At 45.0% G+C, this 19,946-nt stretch overlaps 1 protein-coding gene across 4 annotated transcripts; it reads left to right on the top strand.

Annotated features, from left to right (window-relative positions):
- Nucleotides 1-3,124: 3,124 nt before the first annotated feature.
- Nucleotides 3,125-15,278, top strand: Slamf8 (SLAM family member 8). Of its 4 annotated transcripts, none has more exons than XM_047540654.1 (5): nt 3,125-3,530; nt 6,835-7,143; nt 10,411-10,716; nt 10,797-10,904; nt 14,149-15,278. In XM_047540654.1, the coding sequence occupies exons 1-5, from the start codon at nt 3,440-3,442 to the stop codon at nt 14,277-14,279; spliced, it is 945 nt and encodes a 314-aa protein (XP_047396610.1). In that variant the 5' UTR covers nt 3,125-3,439; the 3' UTR covers nt 14,280-15,278. The 4 variants fall into 4 exon arrangements, with proteins under 4 accessions (XP_047396610.1, XP_047396624.1, XP_047396603.1 ...); XM_047540668.1 differs by having other exon boundaries at nt 6,678-7,143; XM_047540647.1 differs by having other exon boundaries at nt 6,817-7,143; nt 14,149-15,277.
- The last annotated feature ends 4,668 nt before the right edge of the window (nt 15,279-19,946 follow it).

The raw sequence follows: 19,946 nt of genomic DNA, 5'->3' as shown, positions 1-19,946 counted from the left end.
CTGGCTGCCAGCTGTTCTCTTAATTAAGGAATGCAGGGAGTGGCCCCTTTGAACTTACCAGCTAATTTGCTCCAGCGCACTCCCCCCTGTGGCTGGGTAATTAATGTGGTGTGAACTAGTGATTAGCAGTAGTGGGAGAACCAGACTGCTGCAGGCTTAACCCTTCCCTGCATCTAGGCAGGAGCACTGCCTTTCTCCAGCTATCACACTGCTGACCCAGGCTTTTCCCTTTGGCTGGGATATTTTACAGGCCTCACCCATCTTCCTCCTTCTCAGCTTCTGCAAAATTCACCTCAAGGAAAGGAGCTCTGGGTTGGGGCAGGATAGGGGACCACAATGGGCAACCAATTCTGCTAAGAGGGACAATGATTGCCACCTATCTCCTCAGAAGGAATTCAGGATCTCTCTCCACACTTGCCCCACTCGAAAGCCCTCCCAGTCTCTCCAGAATAACTCCATCCAGTTTGACAGATGCTTGGAGGGCATCCCCTCATGGAAAGCCTGTCCTTGGCAATAGACAGGCTGCAGAAATAAAGGGGACCCAGTCCTGTGCTCATGGAGCTCCCTGTCTGGAAGAAGAAAGTCAGCTGGGTGCTACCCAGCCTCAAACACGCCTTTATTTCCATTTATATGGTTTTCACTGCTTTCATCTCTGGCCATTTTGTAGCAATGGTTAATGTTTGAATGCTCACTGTATATATGCAAGAAGCATTATAAACCCTTGCAGGTGTTCACTGGCAGCATTAAGAGGTAGATACTGTTATTAACCCCACATTCAGCAGATGAGCACCTGAAAGTCAAGAGGTTATTTTGTGCATGATTTTAGAGCCAAGATTTGATCCCAAGTCTAACCCCAGAGCTTGAATTCTTATTACTACCCTCCCCCATCCATCTGTACTCTAAGACTCACCTCAGACACCAGCCCCTCCACTACACCCTCCCCAGCCTCCTACCCGCCCAGGCTGGGGCAGGCCTGTGCCCTCTGGCTCCCACAGCATTCCGTGCACACTTCTTGCATTGTTCTTGCCACATTGATTGTAATTATTGGGTTACATATTCCATCTCCTCCTCTAAACTTTGAACTCCTTAAGGGCAGGGACTAAGCCTTTCATCTCTGTGTCCCCAGCATCTGGCACCTAAGTAGATGCTCAATAAATGCCAGATGAATGAATGACAGAACTGACAATAGAGTCATAAATGATTCCCCTCCTTTGGCCTCTATCCTGCAGCCAGACAGCTTCCAATTCTGCCAGGTTTCCTGCTCTGCCCCTTTCTCTCTACTGCAGATATTTCCTTCCTTCTTCAGGCCCTTCTCCTTTACCCAGGACCATCATGACAACTGTTCTGCAGAATTCCCTGTCTCATCTTTCTCTCCCAATTTGCCCTGTACACTGTCCTCTCACTGGGAAGTTATCCCCAGCTCAAAATCTATCTCCTATCAGTGCTTCTCGTAGCATCCCCTCAGTCCACTGGCCACACCGTCACCTAGAGAAGAATGCTTGTTAGAACCATAGATTCCTGCGCCCCTCCCCACCCACTGAGCTGGCATCTGTAAAGACCCAAGTATTTAACAAGATTAAGAACCACTGACGTCCAGAATACCTTAACCCAGTATTCAAGGCCTCTTTAATTTAACCCCAATCTCCCTTTCCATCCTTCCCTCTTGAGTCCTAAAGTATTCCGCCTGCTATCCCTTGGTGTTCCTGGAACCTACTTGGTACTATCCTACTGCCAAGTCTTTGCACACTCTACTCTCCATGTTCATGGCCAGTGCCCAACCTCTGGCCTTCCCCTTTTTCTCTTTCTATCTAAATAATGCCTGTTTTCAAGGTATAATTCAAATTCTGCCTGTTCAGAAAGCATGCCCTGTGCAGATCAATAGAGGCCTCTTCCCCATTCCCTCCTGCAGTGCTGACTTCATGTATGGCCCACTGGCACAGAGCAGTGCCTCTCTGCCAGCAGGCCTTCAATGTTCCTGACATTTCTGTTGCAACATTTTGGTTGTGAGAATCTAGAAGGCAGGAACTCTATCCCCAAACCCTCCTACTCACACCCACATCCTATATGCCTCATTTCTGGCTGACTTCAAAGCATGGTAACATCCAGATTGAGTGACAGATCACAGACTACACAGGACCAGACACAATGAACCACATTCAGGACAATCAGGAATCTTCTTCAGTGGCAACAACTTCAAAAACCTTCCCTGAGCAGGATGTAGTGGTACACACCTATAATCCCACCAACTCAGGAAGCTGAGGCAGGAGGATCGCTTCCATTCCAAGCTAAACTGGACAACTTAGTGAGACCTTGTCTCAAAAAAAAAAAAAAAAAAAGGACTGGAAATGTAGCTCCATGGTAAAGCACCCCAGTAGCAAAAATATAAAAAATGTAAAAATGTCCCACCTCTACCAGGGCTACCAGAAGGTCCTTTCTGAGAATTATAAGGTTTACATAAAGCAAAATTAGTACCTGTGTCTAGAATTTATTCGCCCATTGGTCAGATTATCCCCCACACACGCCAGTACTAGAGATAGAACTCAGGGTGCTCTACCACTGAGCAGCATCCCCAGTTCTTTTTATTTTTTATTTCAAGACCGGCTCTCACTAAGTTGCCCAGCCTTGCCTTGAACTTACAATCATCCTGCTTCAGTTCCTAAGTCACTGGATTTACATGTGTGCACCACCGCATCCAGCTTCATTAACCAGGTATTCATTAAACATCTATAATGTGTCAAGCAGGAGGGGAGTAGAGAAGTGAATCCAAGATCTTGCTGGCTAAAGAGCTTGTGAAAACCATAAAACTACTGCAGTCCACATTACTAAGGGAAGAGTGGGGTATGCACAGAGAAGGGATTCTCACTGGCCTTGAAGTCTAGCTGACCTCATCATCATGCCCAGCCTGCAAGGGTAAATGGAACAGCACTCCTGGTGGAGGAACAAATAAGACACATGGAAGTGTGAAATGAGTGGTTCTGAAAAGAGGTAGTTCTAGCTGGGGTGGCCAGAGAGCAGAGGGGATGTGGGCAGCCAGACTGGACAAGACAAAAAACCTCACAATCAAAGCCAAGAATTCAGTCTTGATCACGAGGGTGGCAGAAGCCTAGGAAAGAGGAGAGGAGAAGTGACTTGACAGCAATTGCAGTTTAGAGGGCTCTCTGTGGGCAGGGTTGGATGCAGGAAGTCCTGGTAACAACAAGGAACACATGGGCTTGTGTAGGAGTGTTTGTCACCATGCATTAGCCAACCATGTACACAGGAAAGAGGCTGACTTACAAGAATCAGCTCCTGAAGGCCCAGCTAGGCCAACAGCCAACTTCCACTCTACTTGGGATGTTTTCACTTTCAGGACATCTTGTTCTGAGTCAAGATTCCTCCTTCTGAATGTGGGACTTTCCAGAAGGACTTCAGCTCCTTCCATGCATCCACTTGGCCTGGGATGTTCTGGATTTTGATTGTCGAGGGAGTTCATCTGCCTCTCTGGAGAAGGATGGCCAAGTGCTTCCTGCGGAATCTGCTTCTCTGGGAAGGTAAGTGGGACAGGTATATGGCTTGTCCTCAAACAACTGAAAACCCCTCCCCAGCTGCGCTGGTCAGACTTCCAGGCAAGCCCATGCCTCAAGCTAAGTGTGAAATAGGAACCAGGGAGGGCTAGAGAAGAGCAAAGCAAGTTCTTGAGCAACATTAAATGCTAGACAGATACAAAGAGATCTGGGTGGGAAGAGGTGGCAGCACTAGGACCATCAATATCCATAGACATGAGTTATTTGTGGCCCAGGACAGAACTAAGCCAGTTGCACTGCTGGTTTGGAGAGAAAGTTGAATGTGGGAATGTTGAGGGTCTGTCAGTGTTAACACATGGGAATTCTGCATATGGTCTGGGGAGAGATGAGGGCAGGGAAAAACAGGAGTCCTTACAAACTAAGAAGTGTATTTTCAGCTGCCTGGGCATGGGCCACCACTCCTGGTCACATCTTGCTCATATTCTGACTCTTTCTAAATGATTCAGGGTACCAGGAATAGTATGGTAGCTAGGAAAGAAGATTCTTGGTTTACTTGCCACTGTGTCACCAATTAGCTTTGCTATCATAGGATGTTTAATTTTTCTATATCTCAGTTATCTGTCTGAAAAATAAAGAAAGTAATAACAATCACTAAATGTTGTGAGTGTTAAATCCACATAATGAAGTTAGTCAATGCCTGGTATGAATTCATGTTACCAATCATTATTATTTCTATTGAATCAGTGAGTGAGTGAAGATGTAGCTTGCAGGTGCAGACATTTGAGAAACATGCACTTTGATAGTGATGAGTTAGGCAAAGTGATTAATCTAGGTTGATTTGTGGGATGTTTTGAGGCTTAATGACAATCCAAGGTCCTTGCAGGCCTGGGCAAGGGTAGGTGGATACTGAGTAGGGAAGAAAGAAAGGAGTCAGTTAAATATGGTCCATGTGGACTTGATGGTGGCCAGCAGTGGCATGGTATTGGAATGACTGATATGTGGGTCTCATCAACAGGGGGCAATCCTTCCATCAGTGTGATACCTGAGTCCCCTCCTTGGTCAACAGATAACGAACGTGACATTGGTTAGCTCCTGTAGGGCCAGGGATGGGAGTCATGGGGTGTGGAAGAGATCAACTTTCACTGTTAACATCAGAGACTCACAGGGACTTCAAGATTGTTTTGTCCAGTATCCCCACCTAAGTTCCCAGCCATAAGGGTTCCAAAGGCCCTGAAGATTCCTTCAACACTTCTAAGTGTTTGTGAGAAATCATATCTTAACCTTTAGAAAGGCCTAACTCCTCAAGAATTCACAAAATCTTTCAGGTCAATGAACATGTGAGAACATTGTCCTAGACTTTGGACATGTGGATATTTTTAAAATAACTTGTTTATTTTTGAACATGCTTAGCAGATGCTCTAACACTAAGCTATATCTCCAGACCTTAAATGAATTTTTAAAGAGCTCTTCATGACAAAAAAGACCAATCCAACTACTCTGGTACAGTCCCCTTGTTTTATAGGCAAAACCACTGTTGCTTAGAGGGGAAGGATGATGCTCTCAGATCACACAGCTGATTTGTGGTAGAGCCAGGACTGGATAGAAACTAGGTCTTGATTGACATCTAGTGAAATTCTATCTGTATGTTATGTGTTCACTTTGCATTAACACTAAAGCCATCTCTAGTAGGGATAGAGATAGTTGGGGCCAGTAGGTTGATGGTTGAGGGACTGGAGTTATTGAGGCCAGCAGAGTGAACATCCAGATACATCTCCTTAACCCAATTCCCAGCACTTGGGTACGTTACACAGTGTCCTTATTTTGCTCTGTACAGCAGTGGCCACTGCTGTGTCACATACAAGGTCAATCCCTAGCAAATTCAGTACAATTTACCAAACTTCTCCTATAGCCTGGTCCTAAACCCAGTGGGCATTGTAAGTGCAAAGATGAAAAAATTGATGTTGCCCAGGCACAGTAGTGTATGCCTAAAATTCCAGCTCAGGAGACTGAAGCAGGTGGATCACAAGGTCAAGCCCAGCCTGGGCAATTTAGCAAAATACAAATAAAATACAATAAAAGGGGCTAGGTATGCAGCTCAGTGGTAGGGTGGCCCTGGGTTAAATCTTCAGTACTTCAAAAAAGATGTTGTTGCCCTTAGAGAACCTACAGTCTGGTGGGAGATGTTGATCAGAAACAGAAAATAAAATAGAAGGACAAGATTAGTCAGAGCGCTGATCCCTGACCACTGTGGGAACAAGAGAAAGAGCATGCAACCTGCGGTAAAGTATGGGGGAGGTTGGAGGAGGCAATGACATTTCAAGAATGAGCAGAAATAAGCCAGAGGAGACAGGATCTAATACTACTGCTGTGCCAGGCACAGGTCAGTTTTCAGCAAATTCAGTACAATTTACTGAACTTCTCCCACAGCCTGGTCCTAAAAAGGGAGGGCATCGCCAACACAAAGATGAAAAGAAAAATTGCTTCATCTAATCTAGTAGATCTAGTCTATTCTAGATCTAATCTATTACCAATCCCACTTATTACACTTAATCTCTCTCAATTTGTCCCACCTCTCTCAACCCCATGGCTCCATCCCTTAGTTCATGTTTGCATTACCTCCTTGAGTTAATGCCAACAGCCTCAGTCTTACGCCACTGCCAGTGCTAGAATGATCTCCCTGACCATGCATCTAATTATGCCAGTCTACTGCTTAGAACCTATCTGAAATCCTTGCCCACCCACATTGCTCTAAAACTAAAGCCCAAATTCTAATGCTGCATTCAGGACCCAGCATGCTCTGGCTACCCTGACCACTCTACAGAGTCACTTCCTACTCCCCTGCAGAGAACCACTTTCAGTTCCCCAATGCACTTGCTCTCTCCCTCCAGCCCCTCGAGCATGTTGTTTCTTCTGCCTGTAGCACTTCCCCTTCCCTGCTCTAGACAGCCCTCCTCTTGGCCTGACTGGTTCCGGTTCTCCTTCAGGTCTCAACTTACCTGTTTCTTCTCTAAGTCTCTCAAGACTGGGTGAGGTTCCCCATCACCCTACCTGTGTTTTCCTAGGACACCCATTCTTCCCATCATGGAAGTAATAAATTACTCTTGCTTGAGTGTCTATCTTCTCTGTGAGCTCCATGAGCACAGGGCTCAGATTCTCTTCCTGTTTTATCCCCAGTCCCTGCATAGTGCACCCTCAACATAAGAGGAAGGAGTTCGAGTGGAGGGATCCTAATTTGCTCCAGAGCAGCTCAGCTGCGTGCAGGAGTGGAATGAAGAGTGTTTGCCAGCAGTGACTAGAGTCTCTCTTCTTCCAGTTCTTTTTCCCATTGCAGTTATTGGTGCTCAAGTACTAAGCAAGGTGGGGGACTCTGTGCTGCTGTTGGCAGAGCATCCCCCTGGCTTCCAAGTCCGTGAGGTCATCTGGAGATCTCTTTGGCCTTCAGAAGAGCTCCTGGCCATGTTTTTCCGGGGCTCCCTGGAGACTCTGTACCACTCCCGCTTCCTGGGCAGAGCCCAGCTGCACAGCAACCTCAGCCTGGAACTCGGGCCCTTGCAATCTACAGACAGTGGCAATTTCTCCGTGCTGATGGTGGACACAGGAGGTCAGACCTGGACCCAGACCCTGCAGCTCAAGGTGTATGGTGAGTGTACCTCACACTGACTCCCTGACACCCCTCCTTCCACAAAGTACCAGACAGGCCTCCTGAGCTCCAGGAGCTCTGGATGACACCAGAAACCTCTGGTCTCTGACCATATTCTACCTCAGAGAACAGCTGATCCCTGGAAGTCTCTAAGACAATTCTCCAGATACTCCCAGGTGAGCTCCTACTTAGAACAACTGGGCTTTGCCATCCCACCATCTTCGTCTCAACTCCAACTCTACCTTTTCTTGGCTCAGCAGGCTTGGACACAGTGCTTAGCCTCTCTGGCCTTCACCTTTCTTGTTCATAAAGTAATAGTTGTAATATTACCATATATAATACCCATAAGGGTGAAATGCAGTGGCACTTAGAAAAGTATCTAGAGCAGAGACTGACCTATCAATTCTAAGGTGTCATCGTAGATTACAAAATATGCCATTATTTTATGTACCATTAGAAAGGAAAAGAAAAATGTTATATACTCTATGACACAGTGGGAGTTTTATTTACAAATTAAATTCAAATTAGACTAAATACAAAGTATGGAATAATTTTCTTTTCCTTGTTTTTTGGGTTTTTTTTTTTTTTTTTTTTTTTTTTGTCCTGTTTGGGGTATTTTGGTGCTGGAGATTAAACCCAGGACCTCACACATGCTAAGCATATGCTCTACCCCTGAGATACCCCCAGCCCTACATTTCTTTTTCTTTCTTTCTTTCTTTCTTTCTTTCTTTCTTTCTCTCTCTCTCTCTCTCTCTCTCTCTCTCTCTCTCTCTCTCTCTCTCTCTCTCTCTCTCTCTCTCTCTCTCATTCTTATGGTACTGGAGATTGAGCCCAAGACTGCTCTACCACTAAGCTATATGCCCCAGGCCTTTATTTATTTATTTATTTTGAGAGAGGGTCTTACCAAGTTGCCCAAACTAGCTCCTGCCTCAGTTTCCTGAGTCACTGGAATTAAAAGTGTGCACCACTATGCCCAGTCAGCCCGACATTTCTTTTTTATTTTTAATTTTTTCCAGTACTGGGGATTGAAACCAGGGGTGCTTAACCACTGAGCCACATGCCCAGACCTTATCATTTTTTTTTTTTTAATCTTGAAACAGGGTCTCACTAAGTTGCTGAGAACCTTGATAACTTGCTCAGGCTAGTCTTGAACTTGTGATCCTCGTTCCTCAGCCTCCTGAATTGCTGGGATTACAGGCAAGCACCACTGCACCCAGCTACATTTCTTAAAAGAAGTCTTTTAGTCTCAGTCATATATCACTGTAAAACAAATTATTTTGAAATTTAAGGGCTAACCAGTTACATTTGTACACACCTTAACCCCAGTCACTCAGGAGACTGAAGCAAGAGGATTACAAGTTCCAGGCTAGCCTGAATAACTTAGCGAGACCCTGGGTCAAGATTTAAAAAAAAAAAAAAATTAAAAGAACCGGCACGGTGACTCTGGAGGCTGAGGAAGGAGGATTGCAAGTTCAAGACCAGCTTCACCAAGTCAGTGAGGCCCTAAGCAACTTAGTGAGACCCTGTCTCAAAATCAAAAATAAAAAGACGCTGGGGTGATGGCCCAGTGGTTAAGTGCCCCTGGGTCCAATCCCCAGTACTAAAAAAAAAGAGAAAGAAAAGAAATTGGGATGGGGGAGGGGTTTCAGATTTAAGAAATGAAAATAAGAATAGAAGCTGGGAAGAGGGAAGCAGAGAAGGAAAGGCTGTAAGCAAACTGTGAAGGCATCTCAAACCCAGCAATGGCTTTCAGTGGTCCTCGGGTAAGCCCTCTGAGGTGCTGATATGCAATTGAAGTACCTTTCTGGATACACAAAATCCCGAACCAGGTTGCACATCTTGGGTAGAAAAATACTGGATGGATTTCAGCACCCTCATGACCCTGTTAGCCCAATGCCCTTATGCAGTGAATAATTTACACAGCCACTCCGGCCTCCCTGGGACCTCTCCCCCTTTCTGAATCTCAGCTGCCGCACATGTGAAATGAGGACACTGAATGCAATAATACATGCAGCACCCACACCACTAAGCTCTCAACTGCCTTGTTCTCAGCATCTGAATTACAGATTTTAAGGAAATTGCTGTTTTATTGCTTCCAAATACATAGCGTGATTAGAACTAATTGCAGGAAGCTGCCAAGCTGCCGTCCTCGGGAGCTCTGCTTTGACAATAGATAAGAACGATTTGAATTAGCAGATCAGTTACTAGAAATGTCAATGGGTGTTTCTACTGTGCCTGATCGTGTTTGGAAGCAGCTTGTCCTCTTAAGTGGTGTAAATATCCCCCCTGTAATCTTTGTTTATACTATTAGTGTGCCCAGCAAATCATTTCTTTTTTCATATCACAAATCCCACCAGATTGAGCTGGCATTAATGAGGTTTTACTCTGCTTGACTCTGGAATGCTGTCAGAGACTGAACCCTCCTGTTGTTACCAGAGTGCTCTCCCACTGGCCCCATCGCCGCAGAGACTCAGGATTACACATCAATCTATATAGGAATGGAAAGCCACAGCTTGGGACATCAGGACACTGATTTGTTCAGTGGCCCAGGTATCAAGCATCTATTTGACAGCACTAGAGAGAGAAGGTTATCAAGATAACAAGACAGAGCCCCTACCTCTGGGCAACTCCTTCACAGTATTTTGCACCCTTGTGATTATTTTCTTAGTTCTTCATAATCACTTGTCAGTATCTGTCTTCCTCACCAAAGTGCAAGCTCCAAGACCTAGGAATGTGCTCATTTTCTTGCTTGACTTAAATGCTTATCATCTCCTGTTGACTGACTGACACATGTGAGACAAGTGCTACAAAAAGTGGTATCCAATGTGCTTGGAGATGCCTAGTGCCATATTTAAAATATCAGGAATGGTTCACAGTCAAGGCACTCAGCGATGCATCCAAGCTGGGCTTTGAAGGATGTGTAGGAGTTTTGTAGAAGGACAAGAACAAAAAGCACGTCTGTGCACAGATGATCCATGTGGAAGCAGAAAAGATATGAGACAGCATGACATGTTTGGGATAAATGCAAATTAAATAGCGTTGGCAGAGAAGGGCAGCAGGAAGTATAGCTGGAAAGGTTGACATGAATCATTTCACGAAGGGTTTTGGTTACTAGGCTAAGGAATCAGCTTCTGTCCTATGGGCAATGAAAAGCCAAACAAGAACAAGAGAGGCCTAGCAACAGGAGCCATCTAACTCTCACTGGAGCCAGACCTGGAGCCCTGCCCAGCATCCCTGTAACACACCTGCTCTTCTGTTCTTGCCTAGATGCGGTACCCAGGCCCACGGTTCAAGTGTTCATTGCTGTAGCAGGGGATGATCAACCCCTCAAAACCTGTCAGGTCTTCTTGTCCTGCTGGGCCCCCAACATCAGTGACATAACCTATAGCTGGCGACGAGAGGGGACAATGGGCTTTGGTGTTGAATCACACAGCCTCTTCACAGACGGACAGGTGCTGAGTGTTTCCCTGGGACTAGGAGACAAGGATGTGGCCTATTCCTGCATTGTCTCCAACCCTGTCAGCTGGGACTTGGCCACAGTCACCCCCTGGGAGAGCTGCCATCATGAGGCAGGTAAGCCATGAGCCAGTGGTCAATGGTGGAGGGATTATAAAGCATTGAGTCCACCTCTGACGCTACCCCTCCATGCCCAGCACCAGGTAACGCCTCCTACAAAGATGTGCTACTGGTGGTGGTGCCCATCTCACTGCTCCTGTTCCTGGTTGGTCTCTTCTTTGCATGGCACTGTGGCCTCTGCTCAGGTAGGGGTCCTTGCTGGTGCAGGACATGGGTGGAGGAGGTGGATCCACGGGGGAGGAGGGTGAAGGCTGGGCCTCCTTCTACTTAGGCTTCAGATGACCTATCTCCCACCTCTCCTGCCTCATTTCTTGGTGCTCTCTACTTCATACTTTGGTTTCTAACCACACTGAGCTACTCGAAGTTTCTTGTTTGTTTTCTTGTTTGCTTGTTTGTTCTGTTTTTGGTACCAGGGATTGAACCCAGGGGTGTTCAACCACTGAACCACATTCCCAGCCCATTTTACTTTTTTATTTTGAGACAGGATCTGGCTCATTTGCTTAGGGTTTCACTAAGTTGTTGAGGCTGGCATTGAACTTGCAATCCTCTGGCCTAAGCCTCCCGAGTTGCTGAGATTACAGGCATGTGCCTCCATGCCAGCCTTGAAGTTTCTTCTACAGTTCTCCAAATGAGCTACTCTCTTACATAAATCTTCAGGCCTTTGAATTTTCTGTTCCTTCTTATTTTCTGTGATTTTCCACCCACTCCCCTTCTCCATTTGGCTAATTCCCAGTCAGTCTTCAAGGTAAGGATGTGCAGGAGGGCTTTCCTGACCACACCCCTCACCCCTACAATCAGGTTGGCTGATTAATGTCCTTCCTTTAATATCCATTGATTACCCCACTTATATAACTAATTATACTCATAACCCCCACACTCGGAATTCTGAGCCCTTTAAAGGCAAATGCTGGTGTCACCAGTGAGGAATGCCTAGTGCTTCCTAGAACATAAGTGGCATTAGTAAATATTTGTCAAGTGAAAGTGTGGATGAATCTCAACCCCTTTCTGAAAGAAGCCTCTCCCTGGCCAGTGGCTGATAAGGCCATCTTCTTCAAAAAGGAGGGAATAGAAAACTCTGAGATCAGAATATGTTCTAGGCTCTACATCCAACTTAGCCCCTGCCTCTGGCCAGGATGCCCTATCTTTGAAAGAACTGACCTGGTTTCATGGCCATTTCCATGCCAGGCAGCCTGAGTTTCATGGTCCCAGGGTCAGCAAAGAAGTAGCACAGAGATCTCATTGCAGTGGATGTGTCCTGGAGGTCCAGAGTCTTGGCCCAAGCACTAAGAAGGGTGGGACAGGAAAGGCAGGGTAGCAGCTGTGGCTGCACTCTGCCTGTAGGTCCTATCTGCTCAGGGGAGAGTCAAGACCTGGCCCTTTGCCCCCAAGAGGCCTAAGGATTTATGGAAAGAAGGTAGAAACCAAGAAAAGAATGCCCCCCGCCCAATACTGGGTATTAAACTCAAGGCACTCTGCCACTCTGCTACACCCCCAACCATTTTAAATTCTATTTTGAAATAGTGTCTCACTAAGTTGCTGAGGTCGGCCTTGAATTTGCAATCCTCTTGCCTCAACTTTCTGAGCCGCTGGGATTACAGGCATACACCACCACACCTAGCAAGAGCAGTTGTTAAAAAACAACTTTTTTGAGAGATAATTCACATAGTGCACAATTCACTGGCTTTTAGTCTGTCCACAGAGTTGTGCATTTATCACTACCCCAATTTTAGAATATTTCCATTACCCCAAAAGAAACCTATAACCCCAAATCCTCCATTCCTCCCACAGCCCCAGGCAACCACTAATCTACTTTTTGTCTCTATGTATTTTGTCTATTCTGGACATTTTGTATAAATGGAATCACATTACGTGGTCCTCTGTGACTGGTTTTATTCACTTAGCCTAATGTTTCAAGGTTCAGAAAAGAGCACTTTTAGCCATTGAGAAGGGATAAAGAGGACCTAACCACCTGGGATAGTGGAAAAACTCCACACAGAGAGTTCAGAGGCTAGTCTTATCTCTGCCATGTGGCCTCTGGTCATTTAACCATGTCCATCTATCAACCCTAACTTTCTACAGCTTCTACAGTTAAATGTATGGCACAGGTGCACATTAAGATTAGACATTAAGAAGAACTTCCTGTACCTGAAAAGTTTCCTTTTCCAGGATTATGGAAGATAAAGAAAGATGTCCCTTTGCCCGAGGTGACCTTGTGTGAGAAAACAGGATTCAGAGACCTGGTGCCAGACTAAGTATGACACATTCTAAACATTCAAGGAGTAACTTTCTTTCTGATCTCCTCACCAGGGAAAAAGAAGATGGATGCCTGTACTGACCAAGTGACTGCAGAGACAGAGAACCCCCTTGTATAGAATGTGTCATGAGGGACAATAAAATCTGACCACTGGATAATGAGGAACCTCTCTGCCCCAGCACAAGATGCTCTGGGGACGTAGCTGGAACCTGGAAACTTTCAAGGACCTTATACCTCCTTTGACACTCCTGTCCTGCCTCCCAGGAACAGCCTGGGCAGCTGTCACACTGGGAGGACAGAAAGTATTGGCACAAACCTCCACACCTCTCCCTTCTTTCTCCCCACTTTTCATATCCTGGCTGTCTTTCCTGGGCAAGATGGGGCTAACAGGATGTTCCCTCAAGAACACCAGAAAGCCCAGAGCAGTGGCACATGCCTATAATCCCAGCAACTCTGGAAGCTCAGGAGGATGGCAAGTTTGAAGTCAGCCTGGGCAACTTAGTAAGACCCTGTCTCAAAATAAAAGATAATGAAACAGGTTGGGGATGTGCCTCAGTGGTAGTGCACCCCTGGGTTCAATCCCAATACAACAACACTGGAAGTTCTCCAAGATCACATGGAGACTGATTGTTCAAGACATTCATCATTCCCCCACAACTATACATAAAGTTTTACCCAACTGGCACCAAAGAATTGCCTCCAGCTTTGGTTCTGAACTCTAAAAGATAGCCGACATTAGAACTAACAAAATGAATCACACACCACCAGTTCCAGTCTAGCCGTAGCCTGTATGGTTTGAGATTCCAATACTTACTGATGGTGAATTATTACAAGAACAGGTCTCAAATAAGTGAAGGTGGGGGAGGACAGGAATTCCTCTTTCTGACCTGAAAGCTTTTAGGTCATTTGAGTTCGTGGCCCCTCAAAAATATTTTGCAGTTAAGGTTGACCAAGAATGGTTGACATGCCATATGGTTGGAACTAGAGCCATTTTTCTGGTAACATCCTATTAATAGACATCATCACCATCTCCATTGACCCTAATCCCTCTTGCAGGATCTGGGGGAGGAAGGCAGAGGGTGACATTTAAGGTTTTCTCCTTGCTCTCTAGCTTAGTGACTGAAAATATACACTGAAATACTGAAAAGATATACCGAATTTGCCTTTACCAACAGGAAGTTCTTGCTCAACTTCAAGAAAAGCAGCTGAGCTCAGGATGTCTTTCTGCCTGAGATTTGGAGTGAAGATCCAGGAAAAGCTACAAAGAAGGAAAATTATGGAGAGGAGGGGTGCTGAGGCATTTTAAACTCTACCATTGTCCTTCTCAGATGCAAGTGCAGAAAAGCTACCCAAGTTCAAGGAGAGAAACAAAGACCCCACCATTCAGTGGGAGGATTGTCAAGATCACATTGCCATATGGGGTGGAAGATGTTATTGTGGTCACCTTTAGAAAATACATGCTGCTACTGCGTGGATCTGTCTGGAAAGTTCTGGGCTACTTATTGCCACTGGAGAGTAGGGGAAACTTGATGATCTAAACTTACCCTCGGGAATTAGTAGCTGATAAAATTCATAGTTAACTCCCACCCAAATGTAACTGGATTTTATTCTGGGGCCTCACTCAAGTCTTCATAATAGAGAGGAAAGAGGTATTAAAGAAATAGGGGTAGATTTTGAATATTTACCCAGCGTGGCTTTGATGCTTCTACCAAGATGTCAGTCCTGTCCTAGGACCTTCTCTCTTATCCCTGATGCCTGGGAAGTCAGTCCACTGTGCAGAAAAGATCAGCACAACTGAATCCCTCCTCCACTCGACTGTTCTTGGATTTCCCCTTTGTGGCTCTTTTGAGTTCCCCTGAATTTCACCTGGATTTACCTAATTCTCATCCATTTCCTGCACCCACTTCTCTCCTATCACCTTCCACCTAAGCCCACCTGCAAAGTGTACATGCCCACTCCACCTGGCCATTGGTGCTGCCCTCACGTACAGGTATTCCTCATGCCTGATCACTAAATCATGCAAAACTGGCCTGCCCCTAAAAGTGATGTAAGAAAGAAAGCCTGAGATCTAGCAATGAGCCAAGGTGGGTCCATGGAGAAAAACACACCACTCCCCACCTTTCTTTCCTTCATCTCCAGAGTCAACTCATATCAGAGCAGTTGTGAATGGGGTGGGGCCCACAGTTCTTCACAAAGTGACTCTTAGCAATTTGCATACACAGTGATTTCATAGTGAGCTGCACCAGGGCCTCTTTGAACAGATCTATGCTGCTCAAATAAACTAGTGTTCCCATCCCCAATGATTCACTTGTCAACTAGTAGACTTATTAACCTTCTATTGAAAAACACAAAGTGTTTCCAAGAGACCAATTTTTGTGCTCATAAGCTTTGAGATTGATGCTTTAAAAGTTACATCATCACAAATAGGAATTGAGGGTTCATGCTGGGTGCACTTACACGCATGGGGAAATTAGTCATAAACAAAGCAAAGCCCTTGCCTACATGGAGTTTACTTTCTAGATGATATAAATAAACAAAGAAGTGTACATTAGATGTTGCCAGGTACTGTGAAGAATGATAAGGCAGAATAAAAAGCTAGGGAATGATGTGCTGGGGAGAAAGGATCTGTCTTAGATAAGGTGTCACTTTCTAAAAAGGTGGCATTTGAACTGAGGGCCAGGGAAGTGAAGGAATGACCATCTAATGGCAGAAAGTGCTCCAGACAGAACAGAAAATGCAAAAACCCTAAGTGAGAAAGATCAAGTGGCTGAATTCAAACAAAGCAAGGAGAAGAGAAGGGAAAATGGTCCAGAGAGAGTCTGAAGTCACATCATATGGCCCCTTGTGATCTTCAGAACCCTCCTTCCTTAGGGTTTGGGTGACAGAGAGCCCCCCATCGGTTCAGATGTCAGACTGCGCCCAGAATGACCTTTTACATCCTTATTTCCATGAGTTGGGTTCTGTGGCACATGCCTGTAATCCCAGCAGCTCAAACAACTGAGGCAGGAGGATCACAAGGTAAAGGCTAGCTTGGGCAACTTAGTGAGACCCTGTCTCAAAATAAACAAATAAATAAATAATTGACTCAGTGGTAAAGCTCTCCTGGATTTTATCCCCTTTACAAAAAGAAAAAGAAAAAGAAAAAAATACACCTTTGTTTCAAATAGGCTCACAATCAGACCAGAACCCTCTCCAAATCTGCTAAGGATTGGACCCAGGGTCACTAAGCTATATTCCCAGCCCTTTTCACTTTTTATTTTCAAACATGGTCTTGCTAAATTGCTCAGTCTGAACTCAAACTTGAAATCCTCCTGCCTCAGCCTCCCAAATCTCTGGGATTACAGACATGTGAACCGTGTCCAGCTTCTTATTTTTATTTTACTTTATTTTGTCAGCCTTTGCATCTGTTCTTCTGTGCAAAGGACAAACACAAGCACTGCTAGGGCAAAGAAGTCACGTGACATGATAGTGGAGAGAAGGGAGAAGGACACAGTAAAGGAGTTGCAGAGAACATTTTTTCGTTAATGGAGATATGAACACCCAGTGCTTTTTTTAAAAGGAGCAGGGAGACTAAAAGACAACAGCTACAAACATTAATGCCATCTCTGGCCAATATTCCTTCCATGTTTATGAAAAAGTAGTACCTGTTTTGTTAATTGGTTCTTGGTTACTTTCTGATCTCTCAGGGAAGCTCTGCCTTCTTCCAGATTTGACTCTATGGCTCACTGCACCTGTTCTGCATGCAGCCTGAAGGAAGGGCCTGTAAGACTATCAAATGTGACTATCCCTAATCCTGGAAAGTTTGAGCAGTTGCCTCCTCTTGGGCTGTGTGCTGTAGGATCAGGCTGAGCCCACGGATCAGTAGTGGGGATGTTTGTACCACACAACTAGCCTGAGTCCTGCTCTGGGGGTCGCTCTTTCAGGGAACACTGGAAAACTTAAGTGTCCATTAGAGAATGATCATGATGGTGAAAAATTCAGAAGCTTTATCATATGAGAAATGATTAAAGAAACTGGTCATGTTTAACCTGGAACAAAAAATTCAGAGGGGCATGCATCCTCAAATATTTGAAGAGTTATCACATAAGCCCAGACTGTGTAACTGAGTCCAATGGAGCTTGTCACTAAGAGGCAGATATTGACTCATATGAATAATAGGATATTAAAACTGAAAACTGAAATTGGTTATACTCAATTCAAGTTTTTTTTTTAAGTATTGGGCACTGAGGGTGCTGCACCACTGAGACACATCTCCAACCCTTTCTATTTTTTATTTTGAGACAGGGGCTTGCTAAGTTTCCTAGACTGGTCTTGAACTTGTGATCTTCCTGCCTCCCAAGTCTCTGAGATTATAGGCTTGCACCACCACAAACAGCTAAGTTGTTTGTTTGTTTGTTTTCATTTCTTAGGTGGAAAACTGATGCCCAAAGAGATTGTTACATCCCTAAAATTACATAATTAGTCAGTGGGAAAAGTCAGAATTAGCTTTAGTTTATCTAAATCAATCGGCATTTCACACTGTACCATAGTACCAGAGAAGAACTTTCTAGCAAATGAAGACATCCAAATATAAAATTTCATTGAATGTACTTAATTCATTCAGCTGTTTCAATAAATATGCTAAAGGAAAAACCATCTCAGAACAAGATCACAGACTGGAGGCTTTTCAAATTAGGTAGGAAGTTGTGTTTTAGGAATGACAAATACACAGCACATATATCCAGACTTTGGTTTTCCAGGGCTGTGTCAGATGCAACTATTAATTATGACATACTTTTCCCACTGAGCTCACATGTAACCCTCAAGTTGCCCCTACCAACCAATTAAAGTTAGGAATCAAGATGAAACCTATTAGCCATTCCTTCCCTAGACAATTCTTAAGATTCTTCCATTATTAAGAAAGAATTATAAATTAAAGAATGAATGAATAACCAGGCACTGGGGCGTACAACTTTAATCCCAGTCACTTAGGAGGCTAAGGCAGGAGAATCACAAGTTCAAGCCAATTTAGGGAGATGTAGGAAGATTCTGTCTTGAAATAAAATAATAAAAAAGATTTGGAGCTATATCAGTGGTCAAGCACCACTTGGGTTCAATGTCTAGTACCAAAAGAAGGAGAAAAAGAAGAGTGGGGAAATATTTGTATCAATCAAACTTCTTTGACAGAAATCAACTCTGGTCTTAACTAAAGTAAATAAGGAATTCACTAGAAAGTTGTGGGTAGCTTAGAGACCCAAAGAAAATGCTGACCAACCAGGTCACAGAAAGGAAAAAGCCAGAGACCTTGAGGATGTAGACCTTGGAGCCTGGGTAGAATCACTCTGTTCAGTTTTCTGTTCCCTGGTTGCTCACTGAAGATTCCAATGCCAAATAATAAAGTTTGACTGGTCTAGCTGAGGCCATGGACTTTCTTTTGGGGAGATTATGGTGGAGTTGTAGGATATCTTGTCAGAGGCAGCAGTTGGTTTAATAAAGTAAAATACCAAACCTGGCAGGTGGTATGTGCCTGTGATCCCAGCTACTTGGGAGACTGAGGCAGGAGGACTGCAAGTTCAAGGTCAGTCTGGGCAACTTCGTGAGACCCTGTCTCAAAATAAAATTTAAAAGTGGTTGGGGGTGTATCAGAGTGGTAGAGGTCCTCTGGGTTTAATTCCCAGTACCTCCAAAAAATAAAATAATAAAGTATCAAAAAGAGAAAAGTTTGAACAGAATCTATAGAACAGGAAAGGCATCCATCTGTTCATTCAATAAGCATTTGCTGAGCACCTGCTGGGTATCAGCATCAAGAGTTTCAGAGATGACTAAATAGTAGCATCACCATCCTCAAAGGGCTCATAGTCTCATCAACAAACAATACCAGTGAGTAACCATCCCCCAGCAGGAACTTGAAGGCATATACTGGCCTGGGAGACCTCTGCCCCAGTGAGGGCCAACTGGTCCCCAGGGAAAATGGTAAAAGGGCAGAAGGTCTGGCTTGGGACCAAAGCTTTTGCTAGCAGGAAATGAAGACATAGATATGGCCTGGTAGTTTCCTGAGGCAGGTCTTCCCAGAGCAGCAGAGATTTCTTTAACTGTTCCCAGAACTCAGAGACATCACAGCTCCCCCTACAGAAAGATACAGTCTGTTCACAAGTGCTGTTCCCAAATTGGAGTCTGGCCTGCATGCCTGGACTAAGAGCTTGGTGAGCTTAGTCCTGTTGGCCTTCAAGCTGCACCCCCCAGCTGGGAAGGGTTCTCAGGAGTTTTCCAAGGTCAGGTATAGTCAGTGAAATTCAGCCTAGCTGCTCCCCACCTGCCCACTGATCAGTCCACTCATGAGGTGCCCACCTCACTGCAGGAGCTCAGAGTTCCAGTGTTCTCATTATGGTTCTGCTGACCAGGTCCAAGACCCATCAACCCCCCAGTCCTTCCAGCCACAACCCCTGGTAGTCTGGCCCTCTTTCTTCCTTGCTCAGAAATACCATGGAATTTCCTTGCCCCTAATTGATCATAATAACCTTACAACCTAACCTTTCCAGAAAATTCCTAACAATCCCCACACATACTCAAAGCCTTGATTTTAGAATGAAAATATGAGAGATACAGATGCAGGAAAAAGGACAAGAAGGACGGGCTCTCAGCTTGAGGCTTGGGCACTCAGGAGATGATGCTCTTATCCATCACTCACCTGAGAGGGAATTTAAAACCAAAGGCCAGGATTAGCAACCAGAGCTTCAGTCAAATCCAGACAACAGCTAATGCAGAGTTTATTCTTCTGGAGGCTGTGCCCGGAAAGGACAAGCACAGCAGGATGCCTGCCAGTCCTTTCCCTGTGCAGTTATCTCTGAAGACCATAAGCACGGAGAGCATCACCCTCTCACCAGAGCAAGAAGGCCACTGCTCTGGCTTATGCTACAGAGGCCGGCTCTGACTTTCCTCCACAGGCAAGATACCAAGGGGACACCCACCTGGAGCTGGCTCCCGGCTTCGCAAT

Source organism: Sciurus carolinensis, chromosome 1 (genome assembly GCF_902686445.1).
Source record: "Sciurus carolinensis chromosome 1, mSciCar1.2, whole genome shotgun sequence".
NCBI classification, from domain to species: domain Eukaryota; kingdom Metazoa; phylum Chordata; class Mammalia; order Rodentia; family Sciuridae; genus Sciurus; species Sciurus carolinensis.
The sequence above is the reverse complement of the archived record's forward strand: the minus strand, read 5'-3'. Positions and strand labels throughout refer to the sequence as shown.

Excerpts from the sequence above, each read along its gene's own strand:
- Slamf8 (XM_047540647.1), top strand. The coding sequence starts at position 3,440 with ATGTTCTGGATTTTGATTGTCGAGGGAGTTCATCTGCCTCTCTGGAGA. Across the intron at positions 3,531-6,816 it reads GAATCTGCTTCTCTGGGAAG|TTCTTTTTCCCATTGCAGTT; the intron begins GTAAGTGGGACA and ends CTCTTCTTCCAG. Across the intron at positions 7,144-10,410 it reads CCTGCAGCTCAAGGTGTATG|ATGCGGTACCCAGGCCCACG; the intron begins GTGAGTGTACCT and ends GTTCTTGCCTAG.